We start from the raw sequence: 23,920 nt of genomic DNA, 5'->3' as shown, positions 1-23,920 counted from the left end.
TGCAGATAGCAGATCGTGGGCTTCTCAGCCTCCATAATTGCATGAATCAATTTCTTATAATAAGAAATTTACCTATCTATCCTATTGGTTCTGTTTCTCTGGAGAATCCTAATACACTATAATACAGCGATAATATATGGTATTGTTTTGTGTGTATATTCAACAAATATAAATATAAAAGATACCACATTGTAAGTAGCATTTAGGAACTGTTTTTACTCAACAATATGTTTTGAGATCTCGCATGTTCATACACACAGATTTAGTTCTGGTTCATTCTTCTAAAATGCTGAATAAGAGGGGTGCCTGGGTGGCTCAGTCGGTTAAGCATCCAGCTCTTGATTTTGGCTCAGGTCATGGTCTCAGGGTTGTGAGATCGAGCCTTGCATCGGGCTCCATGCTCAGCAGGGAGTCAGTTTGAGATTCTCTTCCTCTCCCTCTGCTCCTCCCCCAACTCATGCATGTTGTCTCTATCTCTAGAATGCATAAATAAATCTTTTTTAAAATGCCGAATAATAATAATTCAATATATGAATTATGCCACATTTCATTAATTCATTTCTATATTGATAGTCCATAATATATTGAATTTGAATTTTTTTCCCAATTTTTTGATATGGTAGGCAATGCTGCCATGAATATCCATATACATCTTTATGTATGTGGACAAATATTTTCCTGGATTAAATATCTAGAAGTAGAATTTATAGGTCATAGATTATGTGTATTTCTACTTCAAATGGTCAAAACCAACCTCCAAAATGTATAATTATAGGGGCACCTGGGTGGCTTAGTCGGTTGGCTGGCTGCCTTCGGCTCACGTCATGATCCCGGAGTCCTGGGGTCGAGCCCCGCATCGGGCTCCCTGCTCAGCGGGGAGCCCGCTTCTCCCTCTCCCACTCCCCCTGCTTGCATTCCCTCTCTCACTGTCTCTCTCTCTGTCAAATAAATAAATAAAATCTTTAAAAAAATGTATAATTACATATCCCTCCCCACCAGGAATATTTACTTATTTATTAAAAAATATTTTACAGGAAAGTTTTTTTTTTTTTTTAAGATTTTATTTATTTGACAGAGAGAGACACAGCGAGAGAGGGAACACAAGGAGGGGGCAGTGGGAGAGGGAGAAGTGGGCTCCCCGTCGAGCAGGGAGCCCGATGCGGGGCTTGATCCCAGGACCCTGGGATCACGACCGGAGCCGAAGGCGGACGCTTAACAACTGAGCCATCCAGGCGCCCCCCACCAGGAATATTTAAAAGGCACTTTCTACCCAAAGATCATGCTGACATTCTTCGACACTTTCTTCTAAAAATTTGAGGTTGTTCTGGTTCTTTTTCATCTAGAATTTTAAACTTGGATTTATTTTTTATTTATGAGTAGGAATGAATTTTTTTCCACAAGCTAATTTAATTGTGCCAACACCTCTCATGAAGAATCCGTCCTGTCCCACTGGTTTGAAACGGCTTCTTATCCTAAGTCAAATCCCTCTAGATGCATGAGTTTGGTTTTGGGCTCTATTCTATTCTTATCATCTATTGATGTGTACCCATCACCTGTTTTTAAAATTGCAGCTTTATGATATATCTTTTGATCTGGTAAGGCGACCTCCTAACCCTCACCATTTGTTCTTTTTCAAGGGGCTATTGTTGCACATTTATAAATACCGTGTATAATCACCATGAGATACTAGGTATCTATACATCTATGTTTTATCATTGGTTTTCTCTCTTAGGAATGAGAGCTCCAAGAAGGGTTTTTTTGTTTGTTTGTTCATTCACCACCGTATCCTCAAAACCTAGAACAGAGTCAGACCCATAGTAAGCCCTCCATCAGTTTCTGTGAAGTGAATGAATAAACACAGGAATTTTAGAAGCATCCTCTCAAGTTCTATGAAGAGTCCTTTTGGGAGTTTGACTGGAATTGCACTGGAGTTTTAAATTAATTGGGGGAGAGGGAGAATCGACATCTTTACAATGGTAGTCATCCTATTACAAAACACAACACATCTCTCCATTTATTTGGGTCTTTTTTGTATCTTTCAATACAATTTTATTGTTTTCTTCATGAGGGTCTTACATATTTCTAATTAGTTTATTTGTAAGTATTTCATAGTTTTTATTACTATGGTGAATGGGATTTGAAAATTATTATTACATTTTCAAATTGTTATTGCTGATATAGGGGAAAGCTCTTGATTTGTAAATATTGATCTGGCGTCCAGCCACTCTGCTGAACTCATCAATTGGTGTTCTGGGTTTTCCAGGTAGATAATCACATCACCACAAATAATGGCAATTTGGCCTCTTCCTTCTCAATCTTTAAACCTCTTGTTTGTTTTTGGTTTCTCACTGCATGAGTTGTAACGTCCAGTATATTTTTGAAGAGCAGAAACATTGGTTCACTTCTGACTGCACTGGGTGTAACATTCCAGATAGGTCAGGGTAGGCTGCCATAACAAACAATCCCAAATCTTGTGCTTTACGCAATAATTTTGTTTCTTGTTCAAATTCACTTCTCACTTACACCTCTCGTCCAGCACAAGTCATGGGGCAGGGAGGCGCCTTGTTGTTTCTCAGAGACTCAGGCTGATGGAGGCCTCATGCCTCCAGGGACCGGGCCTTAGCGATCACCCTGGTAGTAGGAGGGAAGGGCCTGGGTGAGTTAAGCGCAAGTCACTCTAGTTCTGTCCATTAGCATTTCAAAGCCAGTCCCATGGCCAAGCCCCTTCCAAAGGGGCAGAGAAGTGTGATCCTACCATATACCAGAAGGACATGTGGACTGTGGGAAACCTTCTCATGCACCACCATAACATATGCTGTTTGCCCTAAGTTTCGGGCAGATAACCGTTTATCAAGTTAAGAAGTCAGTTCGCAAGTTTGTTTAGAGTTGTTACGTAAACGGTTTGTTCTTATCATGAATGAGAATTAAATTTAATCAGTTTTATGCCATGCCATTTGTTTAACGTGCAAATGTTCTTTTTCTCCCTGAATCTGTTGAGGCGTTCATGCACACCGTTTCTCTGCCCAGAACATTCTCCCGCACTGCCCCCCCTCCCAACGCTTTTCCTGGTTAATTCTTTCGCATCCTTCGGAGCTCATTCATTCATTCAGCAAATGTTTATGGAGCAATACTATGACCAGATGCAGTTCTAGCCACTTGGCGTAAATCAGTGAACAAAGCAGATAGAGGCCCTTGCCCATGTGGATCTTACCTGGAGGCAAGGAAAGAACATAAAGATAGAGAAGTAAGTAAATGATAGTGCATGCTAACAGGGTTGAGTACAATGGGACAGAAGCGAATCAGGGAAAGGGAGATGGAGTGTTGGGAGGGTGTAGTCAGAGTGGGTCTCTCAAGAAAGGACAGCAGGGCAATGACTTGAAGCAAGGCTAGGGTTTACCAGGCAGAGGGCCAAAGGCAGACTATTCCAGGGAGAGGGTAGCTGCAAGGCAAGGGCTCTGGGGGTGGGAGCTGCCAGGTATGTTCCAGAAGCAACAAGGAAGCCTGAGTGGCCGGTGTTGAGTGAGTGAGGCTGGAAGGAGATGAAGCTGCAGAAATAATGGAGAAGGGTGACCATGAGAACCTTGGAGGTCATAGTAGAGACTTTGAGTTTTTCTCAGTAGAAGGATGGGAGCCCTTGCAGACTTTGGAGCAGAAGAGGGACAGGATCTGACCCGTGCTTTGAAAGGATCCCCTGACGCAGTGTTGAGGATTGCCTTGAGGGTGGCAGTGGTAGAAACAGGAAGCCAGGAGGAATCTCCAACAGTAAATCAGGTATGTGATGAAGATGCCCCTACCAAAGTCATCCCAGTGGAGGTGGAGGTGAGAAGTGGAGGCGGTGAGCAGTGCTCAGAGTCTGGATATATTTTGCGGGAAAAACCAGTATGACATTCTAATGGATTGGATATAGAGTGTGAGAAAATAGGAGAAGCCAGGATGGCTCCAAAATTTTTGGCCTGAGCAATTGGAAGGATGGAGCTGGAAGAGGCTTTAGATGGAGGTTTCAGGTCAGGGAGGATCAAGAATTCAGTGTTTTTCTTTTTCCTTATGATAATTTTTAAATTGAGATCGAATTCACATACCATTCACTTCTTTAAATGTGAATTTGTGGGACACCTGGGTGGCTCAGTCAGTTAAGTGTCTGCCTTCAGCTCTGATCCTGAACCCAGGGTCCTGGGATCGAGCCTCACATCAGGCTCCTTGCTCAGCGGAGAGCCTGTTTCTCCCTCTGCCTGCCGCTCCCTCTGCTTGAGCACTTGCATTCTCTCTCTCTCTGACAAATAAATAAAATCTTTTAAAAACATGTGAATTTGGTGGTTCTTAGTATATTTACAAATGTTGCAACCATCTCACTAATTCCAGGACATTTGCTGAACCGGAAAAGGAATCCATATTCTTTAGCCACTCCCCCACTCCCCTCTCCCTGAAATCTATTTTCTGTCCCTATGGACTTGCCTGTTGTCGAAATTTTATATAAATGAACTCATAAAATATGTAGTATTTTGTGTCTGCTTTCTTTTACTCAGCATAATGTTTTCAAGGTTCACCCACCCATTCGTACTTCATTATTTTTATGGCTGGATAATATTCCATTATATGGATATGCCATATTTTATTTATCTATTCATCAGTTGATGGATGTTTGGATTATTTCCACTTTTTGATTATTATGAATGATGCCACTATAAACATCCAGTGTAAGTTTTCATGTGAACATATGTGTTTAGTTTTCTTGAGTATAGAGAGACCCATTAGTGGATTGCTAGGTCATATGGGAACTCTTTTCTGAAGAACTTTCAAATTGCTTTCCAAAGTAGCTGCAACATTTTACACTCCGACCAGCAATGTGTCATAGTTCCAACTTCCCCAGATCCTTGTCAATACTTGCTATTGTCTATCCTTTTTATCATAGCCATCCTAGTGGATATGAAGTGGTATCTCATTGTGGTTTTAATTTGTATTCCCCTAATGACTAACTATATTGAGTATCTTCTCAAGTGCTTATTGGCCATTTGTATATCTTCTCTGAAGAAGTGTTTACTCAAATCCCTTGCCTCTTTTAAGTTGGATTATTTGTCATTTTATTGTTGAATAGTAAGGGTTCTTGTTATATTCTGGATGCTAGACCCTTATCAGATAAATGATTTACAGATGTTTTCTCCAATTCTGTAGGCTGTGTTTTAAAACTTTAGTTCTGGACGTGTTGAATTTGAGATGTTTTATTAGACTATTAAATATTTAAGTCTGGTAGAGAGACGAAGGCTAATAGATACAGAAGATAGAAGATATCTGTAAAGGGGCGCCTGGGTGGCTCAGTTGGTGAAGCAACTGCCTTCAGCTCAGGTCATGATCCCGGAGTCCTGGAATCAAGCCCCACATCGGGCTCCCGGCTCAGTGGGGAGCCTGCTTCTCCCTCTGACCCTCTCCCCTCTCATGCTGTTTCTCTCTCTCTCTCTCTCTCAAATATATAAATAAATAAATAAAATCTTTTTTTAAAAAAAGAAGATATCTGTAAATAGATAAGTAGATATACAGAACCATCAGCATATAGAAGAATGCTGTTTAAAATCATAAGACTACGTGCAATCCTCATCAAGACAGTAAGGATAGAGGTGTCTGGGTGGCTCAGTCGGTTAAGCGTCTGCCTTTAGCTCAGGTCATGATCCCAGGGTCCTGGAATCAAGCCCTGCATTGGGCTCCCTGCTCAGCGGGGAGCCTGCTTCTCCCTCTTCCTCTGCCCCTCTACCTGCTCGTACTCTCTCATTCTCTCTGTCAAATAAATAAACAAAATCTTAAAAAAAAAAAAAAAGACAATAAAGGTAGAGGGAAGGAAAACATCAAGGACTGAACCCTGGGTCACTGTAACATTCAGAAGCTGGAGAGGAGGAGAAGAGCCATCAAAGGAAACTGGGAAGGGGCTGCTAGTGAGACAGGAGGTAACCAGGAGAGGGTAGGTTCCAGAAGCCTAGGGAGAAAGGCATGATCACCTGGGCTGGATGCTTCTGAGAGGTCAAGGAAAGTGAAGACCAAGCAATGACCATTGGGTTCAGCAACCAGGAGGTCACTGGTAACTTGACCAAGAGCAATTTCATTTTTTTTTTAAAGATTTTGCTTATTTATTTATTTATTTGAGAGAGAGAGCGGGGGAGGGGCAGAGGGAGAGGGAGAGAATCTCGAGTCAACTCCCCACTGAGTGTGGAGGCTGATGTGGGGCTCGATCCCACAACCCATGAGATCATGACCTGAGCTGAAACCAAGAGTCTGATGCTCAACCGACGAGACACACAGGTGCCCCCCCCTTTTTTTTTTGAGAGTGAGAGTGAGTGAGCAGTGGGAGGAGGGGCAGAGGGAAAGAGAATCTTAAGCAGACTCCATGCCCAGCGCAGGACCCCACTTGGAGCCCCACAGAGAGCTCAATCTCATGACCCTGAGATCATGGCCTGAGCCAAATCAAGAGTCAGCCACTTAACCAACTGAGCCACTCCAGTGCCCTGACCAAGAGCAATTTCAGAGGAATGTTGAAGAAGAAAGCCTCATCAGAGCAGGTTCAAGAAAGAGTAGGAGAAGAGAAATGAGAGGGCGAGCATAGACCTCTCTTTCAAGGAGCTTTGCTACAAACCTAGGGTGGTGGATAAAGGGAGAAGTGAGGCCAAGAGTGGTTTTGTTTTGTTTTGTTTTCTTGTTTTGCTTTAAAAATGGTAGAATCAGCATTATGATTGTATCAGATGAGAATGATCTGGTGGGAGCCAAAAATTAATGATGCAGGACAGAGAGGGGAGAATTGCTGGAATGGTTCCTTGAGTAGGTGATAGGACGGGGCTGATCCCAAGTGGAAGGCTGGCCTTTGATGGGGCACAGACAGGTCATCTGTGGGAAGGGGAGGCAGTATGTGGGTGCAGACCTGGCTGGTGGGCAGAGAGCAAACAGAAGAAGAGAGCTCCTGTGTTTTCAAGGGAAGGAGGAAGCATGTCTCTGACTGGGAATGAGGATAGAGGAGGAGGTGTTGGGGTTCAGGAAAGGGGACCTGGATGATAAGATATCTAGGGGAGAGACAGTGCACTAAGGAGAGTATGAGTGCAGCACTGCGGGCGGGTGGGGGGGAGGCAGAGAAAGTGAGGTCTGTATGCCCAGTTCAGATATCACTTCCTCCAGAAAGCCTTCTGACCCCCAGACCAGGTCATTCCCCTTGTAAGTCTCATAGGCCCTGTGGTGCTTCTCTGATGCAGCTCTGATCACAACTGGAATGAACCATCAACTGTATTCTTTAGTTCTTTAATCCCTAGATCCCTCCCTAGACTGTAAACCCCTGAAGACGTGAGCAGAGGCTGTCTGTTCCAGCGCCGTGTCTCAGCATCTCGTTCCTCCTGCATAGTCGTGTCTCAGCACAAAAGTATTAAATAGTTGAACGAACGAATGAAATAATGAATGAGAAAAGTCCCAGAAGTGGCATGCATGTTTTCTAGTCGACCTAGATTTCTTTTTTTTTAATTAATTTATTTTTAGAGAGAGAGACAGAGAGTGCCCCAGTGCGAGCAGGGGGAGGCGCAGAGGGAGAGAGAGAATCTCAAGCAGACTCCTCGCTGAGCATGGAGCCCTCCCAGAGCTGGATCAGGACCCTGAGAGCATGACCTGAGCTGAAACCAAGAGTCCCAGCTCAACCGACTGAGCCATCCCTGCGCCCCTAGTTGGCTTCGATTGCGGAAGCAGGCTCTCCCGCAGCCCTAGGTGATTATGGACCGCCCCCCTCCCCCCTTCACTCCCTCTCCCAGGGTCCGGCTTTGCGGATGCTGGGGCTTTAAGAGCCGGCAGAAACGAAGCCGGGTGCTGATTGGCGGTTTATTCTAACGCTGGAGGATGAGCTCATCCGCAGCCAATGGCCAGGCCGCACCCGGCCAGGCCCCTGCACCTGGCTGGAGGGCGCAAGGCGGCGGGGTGGTGCACGGCCTCCCGCTCGAGGGGCGGTGGCGGCCCGGGTAGGTCCGGCCGCGCGGACCGAGCTCCTGGCTCGGGCAGGTACGGGGTTTGCCCGGCTCCTCCTCCGGGCCCCGGTCCTCCAGGCGAGGGCGGCCCCTCCTCTCACTCCCCCAGCTTCCCTCGGTCCCACCGCGCGGGGTGGCGCACCTTGCGTGCCGGGACTCGCGGGCTGGGCGCTCAGCTTCCCGGGTCCAGGCGCGGCCCCGCAGTCCTGCCCCGGGGGACCCAACCCGGCGGGGTGGCCCGGTGGCCTGACTCGAGCAGCCCAACCCCTCGGCCTTGGCGCCCGCCCGCCCCAGCACAGGCCTCCGAGCTGCGGGTCCCGGGTGGCTGGGCGGAGCAAGGAGGGTGCGGCTTCCCTCCCTCCTTCCCTCCACCCCCTGGCCGCATCCTGGCCGGAGTTCAGCTTCCCGCTGGCCTGGGGGATGTCGGTTTCCCTCCCCGCCCCACTCCCCATCCTGTTCTATCTATTCCCTCTCTCCACAGAGGCAGAGGTGACCTAGTCTGGGAAGTTCAGGCCCTGCCCTTCCTAGTGGGGCCTGCGAGAACACAGGTGCCACTGAGGCTGGGGGCGGAGGTGTAGGGGCAGCTCTGTGGACCTCTCCAGAGCCCTTTCCTTTCCTGAAGCCACTGCTCTTATCCCTTGACCACTTTTGTCACACACTGCTCAGGGAGCAGCTGCTGCTAGGTCCTTGGAGGCCACGTGGCCCCCTGGCTTACCCACGGAGCCCAGGAGAGTGCCGCTGCCTCCCTGGGGCCGGGTCGGCTCTGCCCTCCTTCTCCTACGTCCATCCAGAATCTGTCACTCGGTCATTTCATTTGCCCACAGGTTTAAGGCCAGGCCTTGTGCCTAATTCTCTGCCAGGCTCGGGTGTGTGTGTGTGGGGGGGCGGTCCTCACTTGCTGACCTCGCACCAAAGGGAATTAAATAAGGTGGGGGCAATCTCTCCTCTTCAGGGAGGTGCCATTGAGCTGAACCCTGAAGGATAAATGAGATTCCTGTAGGAGGAGTATGACCAGGAGAATAGGCAGGATGGAGGGAACAGTGTGAGGAACAGCCTTGGTGTGTGGCCAACATATGTTTCCCATGTGCTAGACACTAGTTTGTCTGTGAGACCCCAGGAAGGCAGTTCTGCATCACAGATGTCCTCAGCTCTCTCCAGTGCTCAAGAAATACCTGTTGATGTGAATTTGAATTGAAAGGAAGAGCCCCGAGCATGTTATTATTCTATTATCACCATTTAGAAAAGGTCTGGCCCCGTAGAGGGATGTTACCCACACTAGCTCTGATCCCTCCAGCCCTTGGAGGTGAGTATTAGTCTCCCAGTTTTCAGCGGAGGAAGCCAGGGTACCGATGGGCTGTTGTTCGCTGCCGGGGCCTCCCCAGGGCATCTGTTGATTTCAGGTCACCGCCACAGGGCAAGCAGCCATGAGCCTGGTGGCCTGCGAGTGTCCCCCGGGCCCTGGCCTGGAGCCTGAGCCTTGCTCCCGAGCACGGTCCCAGGCCCGCGTGTACCTGGAGCAGATTCGCAACCTGGTGGCTCCCGGGGCCCCTGACGTGACCAAGCGCGACTACCTGGTGGATGCAGCCACGCAGATCCGGCTGGCCCTGGAGCGCGATGTCAGTGAGGACTACGAGGCAGCCTTCAACCACTACCAGAACGGCGTGGACCTGCTGCTGCGGGGTGTGCACGGTGAGGCCCGGGGGGCCAGGGGCGGGAGCTGCTGGGGCAGGGCGGGCTTGGGGCTCCCCCCCCATCCTCTGTCCATCTGTGCTGAGTGAGCAGGGCTCTAGGCTGGCCCCACAGGGCCTGTGGCAAGGGCAGCAAGGCCTGTGTGAGTGGTTCCTGTATGCCGGACCCTGGTCTAAGGGCTTTACCTATATTAACTCATTTGAACCTCACAGTAATGGAAATGATTACATACGTTGTTGATGTCGTATATAGGAACTATTTTTATTCCTATTTTCCAGATGTGAAAACTGAGGCACCAGGCAGTTAAATTACTTGCTTAAGTTTCCATAGCTCTCAGTGGCAGAGCTGAGGCTTGAACAGTTGGGGATCCAGAGGCTGGGCGCTGACCCCGTACGTCCCTGGAGCGAGCGGGGCTCCTGTCCTGGGGGCTTGCATCACCAGGGGGGAGACTGATGAGTTTAATGATGGATAATTCCCTCTCTGGTGGGAAGAGCAATGAGGAAGAAATGAGGGGAGAAAAGAGGGAAAGGGATGCCAGGCTAGGCCGGCATAGGGTATTTTCTAGAAGTCAAAACGAAGGGCCATCTGGTGAGAGAGAGAGAGAGAGCAGCCTGTTTAGGGCAAAGTGGGGCATTGTGCCTGCAGGGGAGAGGCCAGCTGGAGACCCCTGAGGGCGGTGGGGGGGTAGGAGTCGGGCCCTGCTTCACGCTTCCTCCCCCCTCACTCCCCCACCCCCGCCACGGAGCCCCGCCAACGGGGCTTCCGACTGCCCAGTGAATCTGTTCTTCTTCCAATCCTGGTCCCCACTCCGGCCTTTTCACACTGGGTCTCAGAGAAGGCAGAGGGCTGTTCTCTGGGAGCTTCTGTCTCCTGCTCTGAAAACGGACCCCGGAATCCCCCTCTCTTCCTTCCCGGGGTGTGATGGCAGCCAGTGAGGTGGGGGGGTGCCACCTGTGACCACCGTTCCCAGCCTCTCCCCCCATCTTCCTTCTGCGGCCGCACCTGCCGGTCTCCCGCCCAGAGGAAGGCTGGGCTGGGGGGGGATGGGGGCGGGCAGGGCACTGTCCGCACACCAGCCTCAGAAGCAGGCGCTCTCTCCTGCGGAGGGCAGAGGGCGGGCAGCGGGCGCCGGAGCCCCAGCCCCCCCCGCGGGGCCAGGGGTGGGTCCTGGTGACCCCCTCACCCCACAGTCGACCCCAACAAGGAGCGATGCGAGGCTGTGAAGCTGAAAATTACCAAGTACCTGCGGCGGGCCGAGGAGATCTTCACCTGCCACCTGCAGAAGACCCTGGGCGGTGGGGCCGGCCCCGGCACGGTGAGGAGACCGCTCCCCAAAGGCCTGAGGGCTCTGTGGGGGGGGAGGAGAGAGCGAGGCCCCCCGCCCCCCACGGGCCAGAGGGCTGTCACCTCCTGTCCTGGGCTGTGTGCGTGCCAGGGACAGGGCTGTCTCCCTGCCATTCTGCTGGCTCCCTCCGTCTCCCACACCCAACTAGTTCCTTCATCTTCGAACCCTTAGCACATCGTCTCCAGGCCAGTCTCACCCCCGCACGGGGTAAACACACACACACCTCCAGACTCTCATGCACGGCTCATACACAAGCTTCATGTGTACACACTCCAAGTTTCCCACGTCTGTTGAAGTTTGAACGGGTTGAAGTTTGGGTGAGCACAGTTGACCCTTGAATGGGTTTGAACTGCGTGGGTCCACTTATACTCGGAGTTTTTCGATAAATACACCACAGTGCTGGAAAGGTATTTTCTCTTCTGCATCTTATTAGGCTGCTTTTCCCCAAAGCAGGTGCCTGAGCCACATGCCTGGGTCTTCCAGGCATGTTCCCTGAGACCCTCATGTCCCTGGGTTATTTCCCCACCCCTGGGAGCACCTGCCTCCTATGGGTGGGGCTTTCAAGACAGGGGATCTGAAGCCTGAGGACTCCCCTAGGCCTTGGAGGAGGGCTGGCGGGGGGTGCCGAATGTAGAGGGCAGTGTGGTCACCCGGGACCGAGGTGGGGCCCTGCCAGTCAGGGCCAGCTTGTCTGCTCCCTGTGAGGTGGGTGCTCCATGGACCCCAGTTCTGCCCCTAGTGCCCACTGCTGTTCTGGCAGCTGGGGAGGGCCCGGTGAGAAGGCAGTGCCTGAGGAGGGCTGGGCCCTGAGTCTGTGGGTTCTGTCTCCCACCTCTGCAGGGTTTCAGCAGCCTGAGGCTCCGGCCCATCCGCACACTGAGCTCTGCCCTGGAGCAGCTGAGGGGCTGCAAGGTGGTTGGGGTCATCGAGAAGGTGAGTGAGCTGACAGCCACGGTTTTGGTGCTGAAGGAGATGGGGCAGGCAGATGGGGGTGGTGGGGGAGGAGAAGGGGCTGGAAAGGGGTCGGAGGGCCCCAGGGGAGGAGAGTAGCTGTGTCCATTGGCTCCCCACCCTTCCCCCAGCCCAGCACACATGTCAGGTCCTGGAGAGGAAAAGGGGAACAGAAGAGGCAAATGGTCCCTTGTCCATAGCCTGGAGCTCAGACAGACAACCACTCCCTTAGAGGCTCAAGACAGAAGCCGGAGAAGCAGTGCCCAGGGCGCAGGGCCAGCGCACATGGCCCTGCTCACTCCCCCTCCCGCTTCCCACAGGCCCCCACCCACCCTCCCTCTGCACCCCAGGGCTGTCTCCAAGTCCTGCTGAGGAGTTCGTGTGGTGCGAGTGTACACTCCTCTCCAGAAGCCTGTCCTGCTGAGGGTCCCGGCCCCCAGAGGGGCCTCAGCAGCTCTGCCCATCCCCTCCTGCCCCCCCCTCCCCCCCCCCCCCCCCGCCATCCTGACGCCGTCTAAGGCCTTTTCTCTTAATGTGGGGCAGGCAGGGAGATAGGAGCCGACATCCCAACTTGTACGGGACACTCCTCAGAGTGGGGGATCCAGAAGGACAGACAGTTGAGTGAAATGAGATCTGAGCCAATATTCGGTTGCCCTCTGCCCCAACCCAGGCCACACCTGAGTAGTTGCTAACGTGGGTCTTTCTCAAATTGGCTGTTCATCAGAATCACCTGGGGAGCTTCCTAAATAGGGATTCCTGGGCCCCACCCCAGGCCTGTGGAGGCAGAATTTCCAGCATTGAGCCCAGGCATCTGTAATTTAAACACTCCTCGGGGATTTTGCCGGGCCCGTGGCTCACAGAGGACGCCTGCCGCACGCAGTGTGGCTGCAGCAAACCCCTCACCTCCCCGTTGGTTTCCTCATCTGTGAGCCAGATAAGAATCCTCCCCCCCACGGGGGCATGTGGGAACTAAAATGAAATAACTTTTGGGAAAGGCCTGGCACACGCTGAAACATTTGATACACGTTTGATGGCCCTAAATGCTAGTGACAAGGGCGGGCGGGGAGGCGTGCAGGCTTCCCGTCCCCCAGCCGCGCTCCAGCTGCTTCCCCAGGTCCCTGGAACAGGCCCCAGTCTGTCAGCCAAGGCCCGGCCAGCTTCCATCTGCCTTCCCTCCAACTGCACTCGTCTGTGCGGCCCCAGCCAAGGACAGCGGCTCCCACAGACCGGCCCGGAGGGGACTGCCACCACCTTTTCCTCACGTGGGATCCCGCTGAACCATAGGTGGTGTGGAGAGCGGGGGTTCCAGGTCCAACCAGTGCGGGTTACAGGGAGTTAGAGTGACATGACTTTGTTTTTTTAATTATAGGAGTTTGCAGAGCTTTGGGGATGCAAATGTATACCATGAGTTTCCGAGAAGGAGGTCTGTGATAGAATTTCCCGAATTTGTTTGACCCCAGGACACGCATATGCAAAGCATTTTCAGAATCCAGGATTCTGAGGCCTGTGCATATGGGAAGCACAAAATAAGGCCAAGCCCAACCATTCTGTTTTGAGATTCTTTCATTCCTTTTTTACCCTCTCTTGGGCATCCAGTTTACCTACTCCACCTCCCTCCTGAGATCCTGCTTCCCTTTCCTGTGTCATTTCCAAGTCGGGAACATCATCGTCCCCAAATTAGGAGAGATGTTAGGGCCCCTGGGCCCAGGTCCCTGCAGCCAGGCGCTCCATTCCGCAGCCCTGCCCAGGCAGATCCTGGCGGGAGAGCAGCGCCTGGCCAGCAGCCCTCGGGGCCAGCGAGGGGCCAAGGGTCTGCTCAAGAAGCCTGGAGTGCCCCCGGAGATGCCCACTTGTTAGGTGAACCGGGCTGGGAAAGGGATCCCTAGGGGCTAAGGAGGTGCTGGCAGGGGGAGGGGGTTACTGGAAACTGCAAGGTGCGGGGCGGGGGGGGGATCAGGGACTAGATAGGTCTCTGGCTAGAATACCCAGGGGTTTGTTCTCAGGGAGCATGGGGGGCCTGAGAGAGATCACCACATGTTTGCTGAGCCTCATGTAGGAGCCAGAGATGGGGAAGAAAAAGAAGGCCATCCAAGTTACTTGTTTTTTTGGCTCGAACACACGGGTGTTTTTTAAAATTATCATTACTTACCAACATTTAAAAATTGGCAGGTTTCATATAGAAGTCCAGATTTCCTGCTTCTCCTGCAAAATTGGAAGATCTGGAAATGCTGGCTCACATCCTCACGTGGCAGCAAGGAGTCGGGGGCGGGGGGCTGCCGGTCTTAATGGGACACCAGTCCTCTGGTTTGTTCCTGTCCCTGCCCTGCCCCCTTGGTTCACATCCCAGGCCCCTGTGGGCCTTGGAGTTGGAGAACCTGTTTGGAACTTTTGGATTTGGTTGCTCCATGAGAGAGTCCTCCTGGGATTTTGATACTTTGGGCATTTTTAAAGAAAGTGTTAATGTGTTTCACCAAAGCTTTCATTGTTCCATGTCCCAAGATCTCAGGGGGTATCTTTAAAAAAAAAAAATTCCCTTTATGAAAAGGTGAAGTAGGGACACCCAGAACTACCTTCTACCTTCCAAATGGCAACATTCACCTGACATGAGTAAGGCACATTCTCATTTGCGAAACTGTTGCATTAAACCCTCTCAGTTGCCCTGGGAAAAAAGCACTAGGCTGTGCAGCCCCATCCAGTAGTCATTAGCCACATAAGACTGTTGAAGTTAAAATTAGTTAAAATTAAATATTCTGCTTCTCATTTACCCAACCATGTTTCAAGGACTTGTTGGCTTTTCATATGGTTAATGGCTTCTGTATTGGACAGTGCAGACATATATTTCATATTCCAATGAACAGTGCTGCATTTTATTTTTTTTTTTTTTAAGATTTATTTATTTATTTGAGAGAGAGAGAGAGAGTGCAGGGATGGGAGGAGGGACCCAAGCAGACACGGAGCTGAGCACAGAGCCCGATACGGGGCTCTATCTCCCGACCCTGAGATCATGACCTGAGCCAAAATCAAGAGTCGGATGCTCAACCAACTGAGCCATCTAGGCACCTTGGACAGAGCTGCATTTTTTTTTTAAGATTATATTTATTTATTTGACAGAGAGAGCACAAGCAGGGGGAGCAGGAGCGGGAGAGGGAGAAGCAGTCTTCCCGCTGAGCAGGGAACCCTATGTGGGGCTCAGTCCCAGGACCCTGGGATGTCCTGAGCCGAAGGCAGATGCTTAACCGACTGAGTCACCCAGGCGCCCTTGGACAGTGCTGCATTTTAATAATTGTCTTACAGAGAATGAAACAGAGGTTCATAAGGTCAAGTGACTAGCTAGTGTTCTGTCCCCCATAGCACTGAGCGAAAGAGGAGGGGGATTTTTTTGTTTGCTTACTTTAAGGGGAAAATGCCCCCTCTGCTCTTGAGATATGAAAGAGAAAGGAGTTTAAAACCATATATATATTCCCCACCATCCTACCTAGCTCCAAGATAATTGCTATTAGTGTTTTGGTCTATTTCTTTCTAGATAGGTAGATGTGTGCGTGCACGAGTGTGTATTAAAAAATACATAAATATATATATATATATTTAAACACACTTGTTTCAGCATACTGATCAAGTTTTAAATCTGGCTTCCGGAGCCTTCACCGCTGGTGGTTTGGACTCTCTGAGAGGACCTTAGCCAGGACAAGGTGGTAGGGAATCCCAGTTGGCAAGGGACAGTGGGGAATTATCCAGGGTGTCAGTATTTGTGGGAAACTCGATTCCCCTAAATGACCCCAGAATTTTCTGTCTTGCTTTTTCAAACATTGCGCAAATTTGGTCAAAGAGCTGGGGGCGGGCTGGGTTCCATCTCTGGCTGTTGGAGGAGAGACCTCTGGCGGTCAGAAGGCAGGCATCACTGCTGCCTCCGGAAGGGCACTGACGGGGAGCTGAGACCAAAGGGAGGGCAGGTGCCATGGTCACCTGGCTGTGCCGCCCTTGCAGTTAGGTCTCCAGGGCTCTGGGATCATCCCTGCCTGGCTTCAAATCCCGCCTCTACCGCTTTTTAGCAGTGGGACTATAGGTGACATAACCTCTCTGAACCTCAGCTTCTTCATCAATAAAAGGGGTCATTCATAACACTCACCTGGTAGGGCTGTGGGGCTAAAATTAAGTAATCTGTATAAAGCATTTAGCACAGAATAAGGGCTCTTAGCCAGCATGGGGCTTCCCTACGACAATGTCAGGGACAGTCAGTGCAGATTATCGAGGGAGGGCATGTGGCGTGGCAGGCGCGGGCGGCCGTTAGACGTGTCTGCTGGAATGGAGTGGTCCTCCTGACCTAAAGCGGGTACTGCCATCACCCCATTTTGCAGTTGAACAAGGTCCAGAGAGGCAGTGTGATGTGGCAAATGTGGCAACTGGCGTTCTCCTGGCCTTTATAGAAACAAAGGGCCTTTTTAAATGTATTTTTTATTTTTATTTATTTATTTTTAAAGATTTTATTTATTTATTTGAGAGAGAGAGAGAATGAGAGAGAGTATGAGGGGGGGAGAGTCAGAGGGAGAAGCAGATTCCCCGCTGAGCAGGGAGCCCGATGCGGGACTCGATCCCGGGACTCCAGGATCATGACCTGAGCCGAAGGCAGTCGCTTAACCAACTGAGCCACCCAGGCGCCCGGGCCTTTTTTAAAAAAGATTTTATTTATTAGACAGAAAGAGAACAAGCGGGGGAGGGGCAGAGGGAGAGGGAGAAGCAGGCTCCCCGCGGAGCAGGGAGCCCGATGTGGGGCTCCATCCCAGGACCCTGAGATCCTGACCCGAGCTGAGCCACCCAGGCGCCCATAAAGGGCCTTTCTATTTATGGCTTCAGCAAACCAGTAATGAGGGAAGGTGGGCATTTGTAATTCCTGTTTGGTAGATGAGAAAATCAATTCACTTGCCCGAGATTTAAACCCAGTGCCCCTTTCCCACCCAGTCCTCGGATGCAGCCTTCGCCACTGCCTGTGGCCTGGCTGGGGGGGAGGGGTGCCCACCTGCCACCAAGGGGAGTGTCTGCAGGGCAGGCAGCAGCCAAGGAGTCACGACATCAGGGTGCTGGTCTTGCCCCCACATGCCCCGCCCCTGGCCAAATCTGCTTTCCTGCCCCAGCAGGCTCCTGCTCTCTCCTGTGGCTGGGGTCCACCCCTGCCCACCACAGAGATGAGTCAAGGGCCCAACTCCAAACAAGGCCCTGACCCAGCAATTGGCATGTTGCTGCCTTGGACCAAAAGCAACGGGAGAAGGGGGCTGTTCTCCAGAGACGCCTCCAGAGAGAAAGACTATTTAAAAAAGGGGAGGGGCAGGCAGTGGGAGGGACCCAAAGGAGCACGCCAAGCCTGTGTGTTCCTGGGCACGGCTCGGCCCATGGGTGACCTTGGGCTGCACTCTCAAAGCCTCAGCTGCTTCACCTGTAAAATAAGAGATCAGAAGAGGTGACTGGCTCTGAGGTCCCGGCCAGCCAGGACACCCTCAAACCCCGCAGGAGGGACCACGCTCCATGCGCGGATGAAGCATCTCCGACATCCCTGCACCGTGCGGGACTCTGGGAATAGAGCTGACAGGGGAGTCCGTGCCCTCATATTGCTCATAGCCGAGGGGGGAGACAGGAAAGTAGACACGGTGATCGGGCTCCCTAAGGGTGAGCCCAGAGAGCACTGGAGACAGAGTAGGGGTCCCAGCCTGACCTGAGGGCTGGCACCGGAGCGAAAACTGCAGGTCTAACGAAGGGGGCGGTGAGGACAGGATTGGTGTCAGCTCGTTGGGGGGCCAGGGGCACACACTGCACCACTACAGCCTGCCCTGGAGAGAGGAACCTGGGGAGCTGGGGCTCGGGCCCTGGAGCCCCAGGAAGTAGCCTGTGCCTTGACTGGTGCCTCCTGGACCTTGGCAGGTGCAGCTGGTCCAGGACCCAGCGACCGGAGGGACCTTCGTGGTAAAGGCAGGTGCCACTTAGTCCCCTGCCACCCTGCATTCCCCCCTGGAGCTTTCCCACCACTCTTGGAACCCCTACCCTCTGGGGAACCTCCCACCCAGAACCTGTACCTGAAGACCAGGCTCCCTCCAAATCTAAAAGCTGCTTGTTCTGCCCCTGAGCATGTCCCCCGCCTCCCAGACACACACACACTGCCTCATCCTTGTTTCGGAGGGGTGAGGGCCTGGATTCTGTGGTGGGAGCAGGGGTGAGGGCCAGGTCAGGAACTGGGGGAGGCAGTTGCTCTTTGGGGTGGGTTCTAACCCCTATCATCTGTTTGCCCCTAAAGCCAGGCTAGGACATCCCCTGCAGGGCCCCGCTGACCTGCCTGTCCTCCCCCCAGAGCCTGTCCAGGTGTCACGTGGCGAACCGGGAGCGGCTGACCATCATCCCGCACGGCGTCCCCTACATGACGAAGCTGCTTCGCTACTTTGTGAGTGAGGATTCCATCTTCCTGCAGCTGGAGCACGTGCAAGGTGAGGGGGCCTCGGGGGTCCCCGTCAGCTCCTCAGGCCTTTGGCATGTCCTTTTTCATCCCCTTAAAATGCCAAGCACGAGGAGGGGGTAACTTGCACCAGACGTGCAGCGCCGAGCGGGGGACCCAGGTTTCCTGGGGGGGGGGGGGGGGGAGGATGGCAGATCGGGCTGGGGCAGGCCTCTGGGTGGCGCCAGGCGGGGGGCAGGGGACGTCTGGAGGAGGGTCACGTCCTGGGCCGTGAGAGGGCATTGGTGCAGATGTCCCCGTTGTCACCATTTCCTCCAGTTTGGGCTCTTTTCATTTTTCTGGTCTGTGCCCATTCTTTGGAGTGGCCACAGGGGATGGTGGTGCCTGAGGCTGTGAGGACAGCAGCGGGGCCATGGAGCAGATTATCCATCACCCTATTACAGTGATTTTTTTTTTTTTAATGAGGGACACATCCTTGGGTCATGACATAGAGTCATTGCAGGTCCATGCCTGGTCTTCTTTTATTTTACTTGCTTAAATTTCATTATACTGTCCTCCCTAAAAAGTAAAAAATTCTATTGAGCACGGGTGAACCTACCACCCAAACCACGGGCAGGAACAATAATTTACAACTCCCTTGGCGTTAAGCACCTTTTTGCGCCAGCTTGTGAGGCCGGGTCCCCTCTGGGTGGGTCAAAGGGAGAGCAGAGGGCATTCCGGGCTGAGGAGGGAGGGGGCACAGGTGAGATGTGGAAGAGAGGGGGCTCATGCTGGGTGGAGGGGAGGCAAGAGTTGGGGACGTGGTGTCCACGCTCTTCTTCTCCCCTGTCCCCATGCTCACTGCTCCTCTGCATGGCCCAGGGGGCACGCTCTGGTCCCACCTGCTCTCCCAGGAGGAGCCCCAACAGTCTGGGGGCAGGTCTGGCTCCAGCCCGGAGAGGATGAAGGCTCCGCTCAACTCACCCCTCGGCCTCCAGACCCCAGCACTGCTCCCCCTGGGACCCACCTGCCTGCCAGACAGAATCCTTCGGGAGCTTCCACGGACTTCTCGGAGCCTTCCCCCAGCCAGGGAGGCCCCACCCATCACTCCCCAGAGAGAGGCTGAAGGTGACCCCTCCGCCAGGACCCATGCTTCCTGCCCCTCGGACCTTCTTAAGTCCCCGGGTGGCCGCCTGCACCTCCAAGCCAGGCGGCGACCTGGCCAGAGCTTGGACGTGAGGCCCTCTTGGGGGCTCCCTTGGGTTCATCAGGGGGCTGTCCGGGTGCTGGGGGCCTGTGGCCGAGGCAGAAGTCCGAGCCACCCCTTAGCAGCTAGGGCCCGACCGGGGTCTGGCCGGGGCGCCTGGAGGGTGAAGGAAGAGCAGGTGAAGCAGTGGGCGGCTGAGACCCTGCTCGCCCTGGAGGCGCTGCACCAGCAGGGGGTGCTGTGCCGAGACCTCAATCCCCGCAACCTGCTCTTGGACCAGGCAGGTAGGTGCCCGGGGCCCGGGAGGAGGGGGGATTAGGCTGTCCTCACCCCACCCCACCTCTCACATGGGGTCCCCAAAGCCTCCAGCCAGCGAAGGAGAGGTCTCCAAAGTCCAGGGGACCTCTGAGGTTATCTGCTGCCCCCTGCCTCTCCCCCTGGCCTCTTCACTCGGGACTCTGCCAAGTCTGGTTGGCCAAGGTTGAGCCTGAGCCTGAGTCCAAGGCGGCAGCTCCTAGGAAAACTTGGTTGTTTCTGGGCCTTAGGGGACCAGGCCCTAGGGAGGCTCTACCCAGTGCCTGTTGGGGGAAGCCCTGGAGTCCCCTCCCACCTGCTCCAGGACTACTAACCATAAGTTTTGTCCACCCTTTTCCCTCCCTGCACACACTGGCTGAGAAGGTCACATCCGGCTCACGTATTTCGGCCAGTGGGCAGAGGTGGAGCCCCACTACTGCAGGGAGGCCTTGGACAATCTCTACAGTGCCCCAGGCAAGAGCGGAGGAGGGGCCGGGGGGCCTGAGATCTTGGGTGCCGCTGTGGGTTGAGCCGTGGGCTAAGAATGATAGTGGGAAGGGGCCGCGTCTGGGTCAGAGGGGTAGAGTGGGGACCAGGCCTCTGGGGTGAGGCTGGGACATGTGTGTTCTTATTCCCCCAGAGGTGGGTGGGATTTCTGAGCTGACGGAAGCCTGTGACTGGTGGAGCTTTGGGTCTCTGCTGTATGAAATGCTGACCGGAACCGTGAGTAGCGGGGCAGGGTGGGGAGCCCTGCTGGGTGTCACTGAGGGTAGGATGGGCTCGGCTTAGTCCAACCAGCCAGGGTCGGGGCTGAGGCTACCTGGTTCTCCAAGACCTGGCCGTTCCCTCCCCCGCAGCTGCCCCCGCAGGCCCTGAGAGCCTTGGGAAGCCCCTCCCACCCAGGGCATGGACACGCCGAGCAGCCCCGCCCCACTACTGGCTAGAGCTAGCGAGACTGCAACTTAGGTAAAGGACTTGAGCTGGGCTAGTCAGGGAAGGGTTCCGGAGGAGAAACCCTGCGTGGTCTGGAGGGAGGGTGGAATTTGACACAACCCTTCTTCCCTGGAAGGCCACTGACTCATCCCCCCCAGCCGCTGCTCCTCACTGCTCCTTCCCCACCCCCCCCACGGCCGTCGGGGCTGTAAGCTCCGGTTTTGGCTGAAGGACAGCGGCCTCTGCCCTCTGTGCCCCTCCCTGAGCTCAGCATCACACGTGGGGCTGGTGAGGCCAGGCAGCAAGGGCGAGGCCAGACTACAGTCGAGCAGGAGAGGACAGGAGCGGATGAAGGGGGGCCTGACGTCTGTCCTGGCGCCCTCTTGTTAGCCCCCGACAGCCCCCAGAGCGGGCTTCTCTCCTCTCGGCCTCCCGCCGGGTTGCGTCTGGCCGCTCTGCCTGAGCCCCGGAAGTCCCCGCTGTGCTCCAGTGCTGCTCCTGCCGGAGGGCCTGCCCTCATCGATGCTTCTGGCAGGCCTGGAGCCAGACGGACCTGGGTTCCAACCCTGAACTCAGCATAAAAGTCCCTTTACCTCCCGAGCCTGCTTCTTGCCTTTAAAATGAAGATGCCAGAACTTACTTTGAGGGTGGTCGTGGAAATTACGGATAAGGGACGTCAGGCATCTTCCTGGCATGCAGTAGGTCCAAAGCGAAAGACAACCGTCGTCCTCATCCCCACGGGACGGGACACAGGGGAAGGTAAATCCCGGCTGCCACGGGAGCGTGCGCACACTGCGGGCCTGCCCCCCTCCCTGTCTTCCCAGGCCCTGTCGCAGAGCCACCCCTCGGGAATCCAGCCCCACACCCGGCTCCAGCTGCCCGAGTGGCTCAGTCGCCCGGCGGCCTCCCTGCTGACCGAGGTGAGCCACGGCTGGTCCCGAGGCGGCCGCTGCTTGGCGCGAGGGGGTGCTGGGAGGGCAGAGCTCCGGCGTGAGCAGCAGCCCCACAGGCTGGACGTCTGAGGTGGGTGCAGGGGGACATGGGAACAAAGCTGTGTGTGCTGGGGGCTGACCACCACCTGCCCCCCAGGTAGCACTGGGAGTGCCGTGGGCCGGGCGGCTGGGGAGTGGGCACTGGGCAGGCCTGCCAACGCCCCGGGCTTTGTCCCCAGCTGCTGCAGTTTGATCCTACCCGGCGCCTGGGTGCTGGAGGCGGCGGTGCCAACAAGCTCAAGGCCCACCCCTTTTTCAGTACCACCCGGTGGAGCGAACTGGTGGGGTAAGAGGGGGCGGAGCGGGTCATGGAAGCTGCTGGACTAGTCTGGATCTGCTCTACCCGCTGCCGCCCAGAGCTGGCCCGTCTCATCAGTGACCCTCGGGCAAAGAAGGCAGCTGCTCAGCGCCACTCTTGGGCACCATCGTAACCATCGCTACTGCCCAGAAGGGCCTGGGCATCCCCCACCCAGCTCTGGAGACCCCTTCTGGTCTCTGCTGAGGGGGAGATCCCACCCGGCTGGGAAGCTCGGACCCCTCCGCCCATCCATCCTCCACCCGTCAGTCAACAGCTCCCTGTACCTTGACCGCAGACCTGCCAGGCCACAGGGTGCCTTCCGCAGCATGAGCTCTGAGCTCCTGCCCGCCTGCTGAGTGGACGGCAAGGTTTCGTGACTCATAGCGGCCATGTGCCCCACCGGGGACATCTCTGGAGACTCATCTCAGGATACTGGTCCACTGGCCCAGTGGACCCAAACCAGGGCTGCCCTGCCTGCTCATCTTAGCCGTGCAACTCGGCCTCTTCCCCCTCCCAGGCTATTCCTGCACGGGGTGGGAGGGTGGGGGACAGGATGATCCACTCCCCAACCTGACCATGCCCCGTCTTATGACTTCAGACTGGAGAACAAAAGGCAGGCAGGAGAGAGAAATAAGGATAAGCATCAGGGGAGAGGAAGGCACAGCTCTGGCACTTAGAGTCATTCTGAAAACAGAATAAAGAGCTCTCTTCCCCAGCTAGCCCACCGGTGTGGGAAGGGGAGTCTACCCCCTGGGCCTCCAGGCTGGAGCAACTACCACACTTTGTACTCATTACAATCCCTTCTCAGGCATTTGTCCTATTTACCATTTTGCATTTTAGTCTTGAGGGTCCATTCAATTCACCGCCCACTGTGACTTCACAAAACACTTGGAATGATTGCCTAAGCTTTTAGCCAGAAGCAAAATGATTCTGGTCCCTGAAGAGCTGGGGTAAGTAGTTGCCCCAAAGACAATCCCCTCCCCAGGTTTGGGGGTCCTCTGATTCCCCTCGGGGCTTATCCTGTCACTGGGGTGTGGCGCCTAAGAAGGAAATTTCCACCAGACCTCTGCCCCCAACTCCTTCCTCCCAGTGTCTCCACCACCACCAGGGGGCGCCTCCGACACTTCTCCAGTCTGGCTGTGAAGGTCCAACTCTAACTCTACGGGTAGAGACCAGTCCTGCAGAGGGCACACGGGGGGAACACAGCCTGCGCCTGCTTTCCCTGGGCCTTGCCCATGCCCCCCACCCCCCAATAAAGCCTGCCATTGCCTATGGTGTCCTTGCCTCCTGAATGCAACCAGAGCAGCCCTGCCAGAAGGGAGAGATTGGAAGGCTCCCCCCGAGAAGCCCCATGCTACTCAAGAGTGAGCTTGGAGTCCCCTAAGAAGGTAGGAAGCAGGGCTGGTAGTGAAAGGCATGTCAGCCTGGGCCCCGCAGAGAAGCTGAGAGGAAGGGACGGCATGTAGGGGGCCCTGGGATCTGTGGGAAAGAGAGAAGTCCTAGAGGAGGGTCATGGTATCTGGGGGGGGGGGGGAGGGGGGAGACAGGACACTAGTCTAATAATCCTCACAGTGACCCCGGAGATGGATGGTGGCTCCCATTAAAGACCCTAATGCTAGGGCCCGGTGGAGCCTGTCCACAAGTCTGTCCTTCTGCTAAATCAGGCCGGACTGCTCCCAACCACTGCCACACGCAGGGGGAGCTGCTTCTGAACTTCCGGGCCTCATCTGTGCGACAAACACCTGCGCATCTGCCCTCTGCTGGGCTGTGAATACCGGTGTCCCAGCCCTTATGGGGCTAGTAATCCCTCCGTTGGAGGT

The 23,920-nt window shown here is 54.1% G+C and overlaps 1 protein-coding gene across 4 annotated transcripts; it reads left to right on the top strand.

Moving 5' to 3' along the window:
- The first annotated feature begins 7,885 nt into the window (after positions 1–7,885).
- On the top strand, positions 7,886–23,370 carry RPS6KL1 (ribosomal protein S6 kinase like 1). Of its 4 annotated transcripts, XM_078053968.1 has the most exons (10): positions 8,023–9,665; positions 10,856–10,980; positions 11,851–11,943; positions 17,872–17,919; positions 18,296–18,428; positions 19,259–19,867; positions 20,262–20,351; positions 20,518–20,600; positions 21,635–21,730; positions 21,982–23,370. In XM_078053968.1, the coding sequence occupies exons 1-10, from the start codon at positions 9,401–9,403 to the stop codon at positions 22,090–22,092; spliced, it is 1,653 nt and encodes a 550-aa protein (XP_077910094.1). In that variant the 5' UTR covers positions 8,023–9,400; the 3' UTR covers positions 22,093–23,370. The 4 variants fall into 4 exon arrangements, with proteins under 4 accessions (XP_077910090.1, XP_077910092.1, XP_077910091.1 ...); XM_078053964.1 differs by lacking the exons at positions 20,518–20,600; positions 21,635–21,730; positions 21,982–23,370 and adding an exon at positions 7,886–8,010 and having other exon boundaries at positions 9,377–9,665; positions 20,262–20,430; XM_078053965.1 differs by lacking the exons at positions 20,518–20,600; positions 21,635–21,730; positions 21,982–23,370 and having other exon boundaries at positions 8,020–9,279; positions 9,377–9,665; positions 20,262–20,431.
- Positions 23,371–23,920: the final 550 nt, after the last annotated feature.

This window comes from Halichoerus grypus, chromosome 8 (genome assembly GCF_964656455.1).
Source record: "Halichoerus grypus chromosome 8, mHalGry1.hap1.1, whole genome shotgun sequence".
Lineage (NCBI taxonomy): Eukaryota > Metazoa > Chordata > Mammalia > Carnivora > Phocidae > Halichoerus > Halichoerus grypus.
Note: the sequence above shows the minus strand (reverse complement) of the source record. Positions and strands in the feature narration are given on the sequence as shown.

What these genes read in the sequence shown, in the direction of transcription:
- RPS6KL1 (XM_078053968.1), top strand. Translation starts at nt 9,401, where the DNA reads ATGAGCCTGGTGGCCTGCGAGTGTCCCCCGGGCCCTGGCCTGGAGCCT. An exon ending in GCTGCTGCGGGGTGTGCACG is followed by an intron (nt 9,666 to 10,855) that starts GTGAGGCCCGGG and finishes CTCACCCCACAG; the next exon opens with TCGACCCCAACAAGGAGCGA. An exon ending in CGGCCTCCCTGCTGACCGAG is followed by an intron (nt 21,731 to 21,981) that starts GTGAGCCACGGC and finishes CTTTGTCCCCAG; the next exon opens with CTGCTGCAGTTTGATCCTAC.